Source organism: Camelus ferus, chromosome 7, assembly GCF_009834535.1.
Source record: "Camelus ferus isolate YT-003-E chromosome 7, BCGSAC_Cfer_1.0, whole genome shotgun sequence".
Taxonomy (NCBI): Eukaryota; Metazoa; Chordata; class Mammalia; order Artiodactyla; family Camelidae; genus Camelus; species Camelus ferus.
Window position 1 is genome coordinate 9,314,731 of NC_045702.1, and position 12,393 is coordinate 9,327,123.

Genomic DNA, 12,393 nt, shown 5'->3' on the forward strand with positions numbered 1-12,393 from the left:
ATAGATTTGCTCGCAGGAAAACAGGCGTATGCGCCAATAGGAACAGAGGAAGGGGGAGGCGGTGCGGGCCCCAGGGTGAGGGGGGGTATGGGGGTATGGGTGGGGGAAGTGGTGCAGGGCCCCAGGGTGAGCACGGGGATGGGGGAGGTATTCTGTAATTAATCAAGATAGGAGTTCTGTGTCTTGTTTTTCTTTTTCTCTTTTTCTTGTTTTAAAACCAAGTGAAAAGAAAAGAAAGGAAAAGAAAAAAGAAAAGAAAAAGCTCCAAGTACTTGCCGGAGCTGCGTTTAAAACCCAGGGTTCTCACAGTGAGCAGGGTGACAGGCAACTAAATGGCAGGGGCAGCTAACCGGCAGAGGCTAATGTCCATAAACGCAGGTATTTTAAAGGTGCTAACCGGAAAAGGTTAGGGTTTTACTCCAACTTCTAACTTCTGGCAACAGTTTTAATGCTGATAGTTTCAGGCTTTTTCACCTTGCATTGAAAAAGAGTGAAAGTTATTTCCCCAGATTTCCTAGAAAGAGTTTGTTAAGGAAAAAAAAATAATGTCACAACTCCCTGCTAAATTTGGAAACGTTATGGCTGAGAACCAACGGACTTGCTGGGACAGATGGATTTTTCCAGAGCGGTTTTCCCAAAGCAGGTCTGGGAGGAGTGGTTCCCCTACTTCATGACACCGTGGCACATTTGCTCATATTTACTACCTTATTTTCTTTCTGTTTCCTTTTCCCGTTTTCTCCTACAGCTGGGTCAGGAAACCCCAGATTCTCCTTACCCTTGGATTTTCCTGGCCTTTCCTTCTCCCAGGTGGTTTGTGGTTGAGAATATTGTTTTCCAAAGTTCCCCACTTTTCTACATTTGAGCTCTTTGAAGGAAAAAGTGGGAAAGACATTAAACTAAAACTCTCAAAACGCATGAAATGTAATTTTTAGCAAGGATTTGCATTTCTCATTTACCTTATCTGCGATGTTTAGAATGCTGCACAAAGATAGAAGTTGATGGTGCAGAAATAATCTTTTCCTCCCCATTTACTGATCCAATTGGCAAAGCCACTGTTCCAAATAAAACTGAGTCACTTAGATCATAAAATTTAAACTCTGGAAAGCACCTCCAGAGCCTACCATCCTGTTTTTATGAAAGACTCAAAAGGTTATCACAAGCCTTTTTATTAAAAAAATACAATCATTGCAAAAAATGGAAAACAGAAACAAACAAAAAATGAAAAACATCCCCATTTTACAATTCCGCAAGTATGAGATGATAGGTATTAACATTTTGTTGTTTATCTTTCTAGCTTGTATCTTTTCCTCCCCCTCCCTTTTTCTCCTGTTTGTGTGTACTCATATATATATATATATATATATATATATATATATATATATATATACACACACACACACACACACACACATATATATATATATACACATGAGCTAGCCTTTTCAAAAATAAAAACGGCATCATACTATTCTGTAGTATTTTAAAAAATTTACAACGTATGATGAACATATTTTCATGTCATCACATTATCTGCAGTGATCTTTTTTTAACAAACATCAAAGCATGCCCCTCTTGTTAGCCTGCATTTAAGTTTGCATTAAGAGGACCAGAAAAATCATGTTAAATGAGAAGAGTTAATCAACAGCATTACTGTCTACACCCTCTCCTTCTCAACCACATCAAGTACAAAAAGAGGGACCGACAAGGCCTCAGGGAAAAGAGAGGGGACGAGGGGTCTGGGGCAGTGTAGCCGTTCACATTTCCATGCTTGTTTTGCAGTTCAGCACTGGAGGAGACAAGCTGGCCATCTGGCTAGGGGCCGGGATCCATGCCTGGGAGTGGGTTACACAACTTAGTTCACCGTGGACAGCAAGTAAAGTCGTTTTTGCCCCAAATTCCCTGATTATTTTGTCTTTCTGGGGTCAGGCCCTGTCTACCCACACAGCAGTCCCTGTGGTCCTAGTGGCTAACACTCTCAGCCCAAGCCTTTCTTTTGTTACACAGGCAGGAAGTGGACCCATTCAAACCTTTTTTAGTATCCCCCAACCCGCCCCCAGGACCCTGACACAGGCCCCCCTCCCCTGGCCTGCTGGCCACTGTGTGCTCTGTTAAAAGATTCCAAGAGCTAGAAGAGGTTGAGAGGGTGGCAAGTAAGGACCCCAGGAGTCAGATTTCAGCATAAGAACAGACTAGAGAAAAATCGCTTTGCTGCCTGGAGCTCTGAGGGCTGAGGCATGATGTACTAGAAATCTGTAAAATCGCAGAAGGGACTCAGATAGCATACATAAACAGCTGCTAGGAGAGTTTACTTTGACCCATAGATCCAAAGTGGAACTTGTTAAGGATTTTTGGGTTGTTCTGAAAATTTTCCAAATCCGATTTTGAAGTTAGGGTGTAGCAATACCTCTCTTCCACGTGTTCATTGGAATTAGAGTCAGGACACTGCACTAGGTGTGACCTAGTCTGGTATTTCTTTAGTAATTCAGAAGTGACACACTATAAATCAGAATGTTAATTCATGAGCAAAGGAAATCAATCCACATCAGATCATTCAAGCATGTGCAACCACGTGCATACTGGCTGATACATTTTTCCCTTCAATTAAAATGCGGTTACCTTTAGGGTATTATGAAATGGATATTTAACAGTTGAATAATAATGCCTTAGGATGGCTGAGCACAGGAAATGAATAAATTTTAATCCAGCGGAAACTTCAACTCTACTGCAATTGATCGCAAGTAGAAATGCAGTTCCCCAAATGGAATTTAACCGGTTCTCTGGATCTTTAGAAAAGTCTCTGCATATTTAAGTAATCTGATGTTGGTTGTGAGTACTTTTAGAAAGCTACATAGCCTGTGTGGTGATTAAGGAAAACTGAAAAAATTTCTCTGGTTCATAGATCCCTCTAAGCCACGTACACCATTGCCCACCATTGCAAAATCCCTCACCAGAATTAATAGGAAGAAACCTGCCCTTGAGAGGGAATGGGTAAGTGATATCTGATTTTTATTTAATGTAAGTAAATTATTCCTACTGGAAGTAAAAGTATCAACATTGGCATATTAAACACATTAACAGGAGATTGGGCTGGAGGGCTCCCATTTTCCAGCAGTGAGTGATACCTAGTTCATGTTTTGAAAAAACACATTGACTTAATATTCTCTCCAGTGTTTCCTGGCAAAAAGGGAGTATGAGGTTGACATATATGTTGTTGTCTCTGCTCAGATTGCCTCTGATTATGGAAATGATCCATCCATTACTTTGATTTTGGATATAATGGATGTCTTCCTGTTGCCAGTCACCAACCCGGATGGCTATGTGCTCTCTCAAACCAAAGTAAGCCTGGACTTTTTCTCTTCAAGAGGCATCTGAGGAGATGTGTCGGAACTTCAAAACAGAATAAAAGCAATCTTTCTGTTCTTGATTTATCCTAAACGGAATGCTTAATCTCTCAGTAGTGGCCCTGAATTGAGGCATATAGTGGAGTTTATAATCACTTCTTTTTCCAACACACGATATGTTTCTGTATTCCCTCGGTCAGAGCCCATTTCAGCTGTTATGCTGGGCTATTAGTGTTCAGTGTTCACCGTGAGTCACCTAGGAGATTTGTTCCAATTATCTTTGCGTTTTTGTGGTAGGATTGATAGAAAAGCGGAGGCGGACGTTACCTGCTGACAATTAGATTGCTGTAGGATTTAGGTAGGCAGTACAATGCATCTGGCGTTTTACTTACAATCTGTAGAAGCAATCCTCTGTAATATCACAAAAAGGAGTTATGAAGTTTTTTTTTCTTTTAAAATCTCATTACAAAACACCATTATGGCAACTGTGACCCCACATATATTCAAAATGTATCAGAACTTCAAATTTATTTTTGGGGAGAGCCTACTACGATGACATTTTTCAACGTGTGTTCAAAAGGAACTTGTACAAATGCTAGTACTCATCTCATGAGATACCCTGTGAATAAAGGATTTCATAGTCAAGTTTGGGAAATAACGCCCACTGTATCCCTCTCTTGAAGCTTCATAAAAAATATTAAGTATTAAAAAAAAACCCAAAACCCCCTTAGAAGTTCTGAAGTAAATTAACCAATTTAACCCTGTTATTCCCCCCCCAAATTCTGTCACAGAACCCTCACTCTCTCCCCACATTTATTTTGTTTTGTTTTTGTTTTTGTTTGTTATTGTTAACATTTAACAGGAATGGGGTTCTATGGAAAATGGTTTGGCAGGTATTCATTTGAGGAGATGGGGGTTTATTTACTTCTCACCCTGGTGAGACAGCTGAGAAGCTCCAAGCAGAATGCTGTCTGAGGACTGCTGGTCCCTCTGTGGGCAAGGGAAATCAGTGCAATTCCGAAGGGGCCTTCGTGGGAGACAGAGAGGGAAATGAACAGAATTCTAAAGGAACCTACTCATCAGACTGAATGGCCGTCTTTTTTTTTTTTTCTGTATTCTCTTTCTGTTGTATTTTAAAGACTCATATGTACCGGAAGACCCGATCCAAGTTATCTGGAAGCCTCTGTGTTGGTGTTGATCCTAAATGGAACTGGGACACAGGTTTTGGAGGTGAGCACAGGGACTTGCCCCCAAAGATAGTCAGATGTTGTCTGGCCAACAAGCTATTTGCATGGCTCTGCATTGCTGTCAGCCTGCTAAGTCCCTTCATGATTGAAGCCATTTAAGAACCTATTTGAAAGACTCTAAATTCCCTTCACAGGCACACGGTGCTGTCACTGAGCTCTGAGGGTCATTTAGTAGCTTTTGTCTCACATCTTGGTTTTCCCACAAGCTGTATCTTGGCTCAGCTTCTGAGCTTCCAGAGCAAGACTTTGCGCTGTGGCGGGCGGCCTCAGGAAGCCCTGAACCAACCACTAGAGGGGGTTGGGATCTAGTTGGAGGAGAAGCATTACATCATCTATGGATGCTTCGAGAAAGAAAACTAGAATGAAGTACAAATAAGATTAAGAAATTGATTTTCAAATAAATTCAAAGAGAAAATACTTGCTTCTCTGCCTTTGTTGACTTGCAGCTCTGATTTTTCAGGGTCTAGTGCAAGGCTGATGAGGGGAGTGCTCCTTTATACTTTCAGGCATCAGTTAAAATCTCTTATGTTTCTGTAATCACAGAATTGAAATTTGTTTGGTTTTTCCTCATTAGGTGTGATAACAGTGAGGCTAGAAACTGTCTTTTTCGCTATAGTAGTCCTAATGCCTAGCACAGTGTCTGGCACATAGAAGGCAGTCACTAAATATTTGTAAGACAAATGAATTAATGAGTCACTGAACTAAGAAAGGAGACAGGGAACTATGACAGGATATGGATGAATGGCAACTTCATTCATTGTTTTTATAATAGGTTTTTTTTTTTTTAGTGTAAGAAAAAAAAATCAAAGCATCAGATTCAAAATACAGAACAATTTTTAGCAATTCAAATTCAAATTTTTTCCTGGAATAGTGTTCTTATTAAATAATCTTAAAATGAGGCAACAGATTGTATATATACTTTGTTCATATCATTTAGAGACCCTGGGGAATCCTAACCTCTACTCATCCCTTTGGAGTTTCTCTAGCATTCGGAGCCCTGACCAGGCACAGTGGGCCCACTTTAGTGTTCATGAGTAACTCTAGTTGCTGAGAAAATAAAGGCCAAAGATAGCCTTGTTGTGACTTCCTCACTGCAGAAAGAATATCAGAGCTTCCTTGCATTTGTGGCTTTGTGACTTAGAAGTACAGATACATAGAATCTTCTACTCTTGGGCTCTAAGAATTGGAAGAAATCCCAGAAAATGAGCTTGCTCAACTCCCACCCAAGGCAGGAATTCCATCTATAATATTAAATCTAGCTTTTCTTCCAACAACTCCCACAGAGGGGAGATGATCTAATTTGACAGCTCTTTCTGCCATATAGTGGAACCATGTTTTTAAAGAAGAGAGATGTGTCCACACTCTTCCCGTTAGGTCTCCTGACTATGTCTTTAGGTAGCAACTCAACCTAATACAATGATGATCTTGATTTGATTTCCAGAGGAGGAATTGAGTGACACATGGTAACTGCCTCCATACAGTGTCTCCTTAAAGCTCAGTGTTCTCACTGGGCCGCTTCTGCATCTGGTCAGGACCTGGGGCTAACAACAACTCTTGCTCTAATTCATACCATCGACCCAGTGCCAACTCTGAAGTTGAAGTGAAATCCTTAGAGGACTTCACCAAGAGTCATGGAGAAGTCAAGGCTATCATTACTCTCCACAGCTATTCCCAGCTCTTCCTGTTCCCCTGGGTGTATGCATGTGCCGAGTCACATAACTTTGATGAGTTGGAAAGTTTCTGAAACTTCATTTCAGCTCAGCCACAACGTCCATGGTGTGGACAAGTAAGTTTTATAAAGGAAGGTGTTGAGATGGGGTGTACTAGTGACTGGTTACAAAGATAAGTGAGACATAATATATTCAGCCACTGAGAAGACTGTGACACAGACAAAGGTTTGAAAGACTGGTCATGGACTTTACTAAATTAAATTTCCTTGGGAAATAGAATTCATGAGATTATTGTTGCCTTAATCTAGATAAGCAGGAACCTCATTTGACCATAAATTCTCAAGATGTGTTTTCCATTGCTTAGGAAATGACCACTTGGATTTGGACTTGAGGTTGTTGGATCTGTAGTCAGTTGCTCTATGCTAAGCAATGCTTCCTTCCAGCTCTTTGCCTCATACCTTCCTCGTGTCTTTGGCTCTGTGATCTATCATCATGCTGCACTGGAATATGTTGGGCGTGAAACACTCACTTCCCTAAGGTATCACTTGATACCCTCCATCATCTCTTCTGTTTCAGGAATGAGTCAACTGGTGGCAGCCTTAAATCAGATGGTGACATCTCAGGAGACAGCTTACAATTGAGCAAGAGCAATCCCCAGCTGAGGAGAATGTGCAAATATTTCCAATTTGGCTTTTAGGCTTGCTTTTGAAACCCATATGTTAGAGATAAGCCCTGAGATAGAACCTTTTGGTCAGTTTACTCTCAAGCAGATTGTTGTCAGCAGCTAGCAGAAATGGAATAAATTATTCCAATTCAGGTGTATCTTTCATCTCATTAGTTGGATTTTAGCTCCCATAAGGCAGTTTTCAGTGTTTTGATGGTGCATATTATCACTCAGAGTTGAATTAGGGGAAAAAGAATGTCAGGGCTGAATGTCAAAAGTACTTTTAGTAGATTTGGATATCCTTAAATTATCCAAACCTGGTGCTTAAATCTCTGCCAGATAGTCATCCAGCCTATAATTGGATAGCTCTCTACCTCCAAGGGAGCCCATTCCATTTTGGGGCAGATTTGATTGAGTTCTTTTTTTATAGAGAGCCCAAACCTTCTCCTTATTTACCAGCCCTGGTTTATTGTCTTGCTACAGAGAGCAAGTTTGTTTCCCTCTGAGAAGCAAATTTATTAATTATTTGAAGATTAGTAACCTACTTCTCCTAGATTTTTCCTTATTCCTGCTAAATACCTCCATCCCTTTAAGCACTCAGAATATGCTCCCAACTTCCCTCATTCTGGTTGCTGTTTTCCAAACATGCTTTGGTTTGTCTGTGTTCTTTAAGGGCAGCACCCAGAAGTGAATGTAAAACTTGTGTTGTGGGTTAACAAGCACAGAGCAGAGCGTGACCATAACTGCCCTCATCCCGACTGTGGACTTCTGCTCATACAGTTGAGGGTCACATTAGTTTTTGGCAGTGGTGTTGTGCTGTTGACTCATGCTGGGCTTATTGACAAGCGAAACCCCCAGGCTCTCTGAGGATTCTGCTGAGCCAGTTTTCCCCCATCTGGTAATTGTACAGTTGTTTTCCTGGACCCAAGTTCAAGACCTTACATTTATCCCTAGCAAGGACAGTAAAGCCTCAATCAGTCAAAATTGGAACCTTCAAATAATGGAAAATATTTTCCTGAGCTCTACTGCTTGGAAAAAGAGACAGTCATAGGGAAATAAGTCAATGTAGGGATCCAGTAAAAAAACAAAAACAAAATAAAAAACAAAAACAAATCCCCCAAAACCCCAACAACTTCCTGGGTACATCCTTGGGTCAGTACACATTCTCTTTAGCCCCTTACTCTCACCCAGTTTCCTTCTACAGGGAGAGCTGGTGGCAAAGTAATGACCTTCATGTATTTATTGCAAACACATGAATGATCAAATAAACAATGAGTGTCTTCATGTTGTATTTTCAGAGCCAGAAGAGGTGAATTTGTGCTTGCTTTTCAGTGAAAATGATTGAAACTAAAAAGGCTTTTACTTAGTTAACCAGAGAGTCCAGTTCATCAGACTGTCCCATTCTACATTCTGCCTTTGGGCTTCTGTTCTTCCAAGAGACAAGCATTATCTACCCACCTTTCATTGTTTCTCTCAGTAAAGAATGAAGTGGCCCAAGAGAATGCCCAGTCTCTGTCAAGCCTGCACGGCACCACGTACAAAATGGGACCTGTCTGTTTACTCATGTGTAAGTATCTAGTGTGTTTTCACAAATGACCCAGTAAGATAGCAGGCACCATGTGATTTTGGGTCAAAGCCTTTAAATGCCAAGATGTAAAATGGATTGGCCGTAGCAATGCATGGAACCCAGCTTTACCCAATTTTCCTCAGTAAGGCTAGATCTCTTCCATGAGATACTTCCAATGTGATACCTACAACAAAGAACTTCCTTACATATTTGAGTTATCTGCTCTCTACTCTGCTTATCTTGATCCTTACAGCTCACTCTCATTATGTAGAATCTCTTTGCCTGAAAATGGGCCTTTATTAAGTCTTGTTCCTAAGTCACCACTTTTATTAATTACCCAGTTTCTTGGCTAAGAGGGGCTCACACCCTAAGTAGACCCATGGACTGTGTGTAGGGACAGAATGGGTGTGACTCTTTAAGAGGACCCAGAGATTTCAGTGGATAGACTCTGTTGCAGCCACCTGCCCAGGAAGAGTTTGGGGAGACAAAGAGGAGGGCAAGTTAGGAATAATGGCAGTGTCAGGAATAAAGCTGGGGAGCCTGCAGTCAGACTTTCTGAGGCTCTTGTCTCCCAGAGTGAATCAGTGTAAAAACAAGAAACAGTTGCAATGGTATGAGAAATCCTAATGCACCTTCATGCATATTCTTAGTCCCCCAAAGGAATCCCCCTACTTCCTTATGGACAAAGCCAGAAACTCAGGACCCCACACTTGAATGCTCAGTTCGCTGATGCTCCCATGCCCATGGATCCTTTGGAAACAAATGCCTCTTATAGGCACCCACTGTGTTCAACACACTTTTATTGAGCATATACTATGTGCTAATCATTATGCCAAGTACTGGAGACATAATGAACCCATAGAGAACCCACTGTTTAATATGGGAGATGAATGGGAAGACAAACAAACTTTAGTATGATACGTGCAATAACAGGCTCATGGTACAAAAGTATTAGAAAGTTGGGGGGATTTGATTTCATCCAGGAAGAGGGCAGAATTTTGAAGGCAGGATTTTGAAGGCTAGAGAAAGGGAAGAGGAATGGAGCATTCTGACTCATTAACAGCACATGCAAAAGCACAGACATGTGAAACTGCATGAGGGGCTCTGTGAACTACAAGGAGGAATGAAAAGTGTTAAGAAGGGGAGTGGAGGGAGTTCACATTTTTATGTGCCGTATTAAAGAATTTAGGTTTTAACTGAAAGGATTCTGGAAGCTGTTGGAGAGTTCTCAGCAGGTCAGTGAGTGCACCGAGGCATGATGTTTTAGATAAAACACATTAGCAGCAGTGTGGAGGATGTGGTGAGGATGGACTAGAAGTAGGAACATTCCACAGGAAGTGTAGGGAGAGTTCAGGGGAGAGGTGATGGCCCATACTACAGCAGTGCCAGTGAGGATGGAAGGGAGACATTTAGGAGGCTTTTTGTCATTTATTAGGAGGGAGGAGTTTCTCATCGATGGTCCCTGAATGGTGCCATTAACTGAGGGAGGCATCCAGGAAGATGAAGGAGGGGTGGGCTTGAAAAGAGAATGACTTCAGCTCTGGACATATGGAAGTTGAGATAACTGTGGTGTTTTCAAGTGGAGATGTCCTGCAGGCTTTGGTCTACATGGCCCTGGGATTCTGCAGAGAGAGAGAGATTGAGATTGAGATTTAAGGGTAGTTGACATACAGAGGATGGTTGGAACAGGTGAGTAAGGAGATCATTTAGAGTGGGAAGAGCCCTGGGTGGAGAAGGGGAGCTGTTAGACAGCAGAAGGGGTTAGCAGTGAGGGAAGACACACAACAGGGATAGGCAGAGAGGTCCGAGAACCTTGGATTTTAGAAACCTGGAAAGCAGCAATTGTTGGAAAGGAGGCAGTGGTTAACAATGACCAAAAGGCCACAAAAGGTCAGATATGACAAGGACAAAACATTTACCATCGGGTTTTTATCCCTAGCTTATGGTGACCTTAACCAGAGCAGTTTCAGAAGAGTGGTGAGGGTAACTGGAAGAGTACAAGGGATGAGGGAGAAGGGAGGCCGGGTGAGGAGCTTGGATGAGAAAGGAAGGAGAAGGAGGAATGGAGAGTTTTGTTTTTGAGCTGAGAGATTTGTTTATTGACTGTGGGAAAAGGACCAATAGAGGTAGAGAGGTGGAAGATACAGAAGAGAGAAATGACTGAGGCAGTGCCGTTCTAGAAAGGGGGGAGGAGGGGCAAGAACGGAACAAACAGAGGTGGCCAGATCAGGCTTGAACAAGAGAAGAGAGTCTGCAGACATGCTGGGGGCACCAACATAACTCTATTTAGAAGGGTGGTGGTGGGAATCTAGCAGAATGCACACTTGTTAGTCATGATTTTCTTAATGGGAGTCTTGGAGAGCAGAGGAGTAATCGTTTACTCACCACATCTAAAACACCTAATGGAAACCCCAAAACTACTGATTTGGTAATATTTCAGACCATGAAAGTTTCTTTTTCTTTGAGGTTATGGTTTTCACTCTCTCTCTCTTTCTTGCTATTACGATGCATTTGAAAACTTCATAGAAAAAACAATCTAGTAATAATCACACTTTATTGTCAGTTTCAACTTAATTAAACAGCAATATGTTTACAGCAATGTATTTATCTAGTTGTAGTCAATGTCTGTGTTCTATTTTGTGTCCAGCCTTTTTTGTTTAACATCATTTCCTGTATAGTTTTATGTATTTCCATTCTAGGTATTTGTTATTCCATGATATGGCTATATCTCAGTTACAGGGCCTTTGGATTATTTTGACTTTTTGCTAAATAGTGCTACTATGAACACATTGATATAGTCTCCTTTTTCTTTTAGATGATTCTCAAGTCAAAGGTAGTGAACAGCTTTGGAGCTCTTGCTACAAAATTTTTAGGCTATTTTCTGGGAAGATATGCTTACAATTGTCCAGACCTTTTTAACTGTGTTCCAAGTGAGATTGTCCTCCCTTTTGGTGGGAGGACCTCCAGGAGAAGGGCCCTCTGAGTGGTGGCAGTGGGAAGGAAGGCCATGATAGCCACTTGAGGCTGGGAAATACATGTTTTCTCTGGTTGGCCACCTCCGAATGGAGGCTAGAGTTCAGAATGTCAGCAGAATGGTATCACTTGCCCTCGAGACCCACACTCAGCCATTTTATTACAAGGAATCTAGTTCTCCACTTCTCTTGTCTGAGGTATTCACAAGTAAAGTAGACCTCGAAAGGCTGACATTTAGTATGTTTTTCTTGGTAAAGTCATAGATGTTCAAGATAGTTCTATTAAGCAAATGTCAGGTTAAGTATAGGGTTTGCTGTCTGATCTTTTGTAACCTGCCCTTTAATGGTCAGGCAGGTCGTGGCTGCATTTCTGTCCACAGCTGATCTGTTATCCTTAATCCTGGCCTCATTCCAGCTTAGACAAGCACTGCAAAGAACAAGGACTTTTTGCTTCCTGCCCTGGATTGGTATGCAGCTCTGGGCTAAATATTTGCTTCACTCCTCAAGAGGTAACTGAACTGTGGTGGATGAGACATTTCTGGGAAGTTTCTTATTTAGTAGGGGCTATGAGGAGCTGCACCACAACAGGTGTTTGGTCCAAGAAAAATTGTTACGTGAGTTCTTTCTCAGAGAGGTGTGGGGGGAAAAACACAGACCTTGGGTGAGAAGTCTGGGTTTGAGTTACAGCTCTGTCACTTTGGAACCAAGTAACCTTGGGTAGGTTACTCATCTTCCCTTGGTTTCTTCACTTGTGAAATGGATTGTTGAGAGGCTCTAAAGATAGAATGTAGAGTAAAAGAGCTTTTCTAACTCTAAGGCACTATATATATGTTTCTCATTAGTTTCCTGGTGAGCTACTCTCCTCCAGATACCTCTGATCCTTAATGTGGCCCAACTTTTTTAGTCATTTATTCATAATGATGATTATAATC

At 41.5% G+C, this 12,393-nt stretch overlaps 1 protein-coding gene across 1 annotated transcript in view; it reads left to right on the forward strand.

Annotated features, from left to right (window-relative positions):
* Positions 1–12,393, forward strand: part of CPA2 (carboxypeptidase A2) — a 36,722-nt gene that overhangs the window by 22,835 nt on the left and 1,494 nt on the right. Inside the window, 5 exon segments of the mRNA XM_006184746.1 lie at positions 1,780–1,878; positions 3,226–3,336; positions 4,481–4,571; positions 6,121–6,324; positions 8,400–8,489. Of these exon segments, the coding sequence (XP_006184808.1) occupies positions 1,780–1,878; positions 3,226–3,336; positions 4,481–4,571; positions 6,121–6,324; positions 8,400–8,489 (595 nt within the window).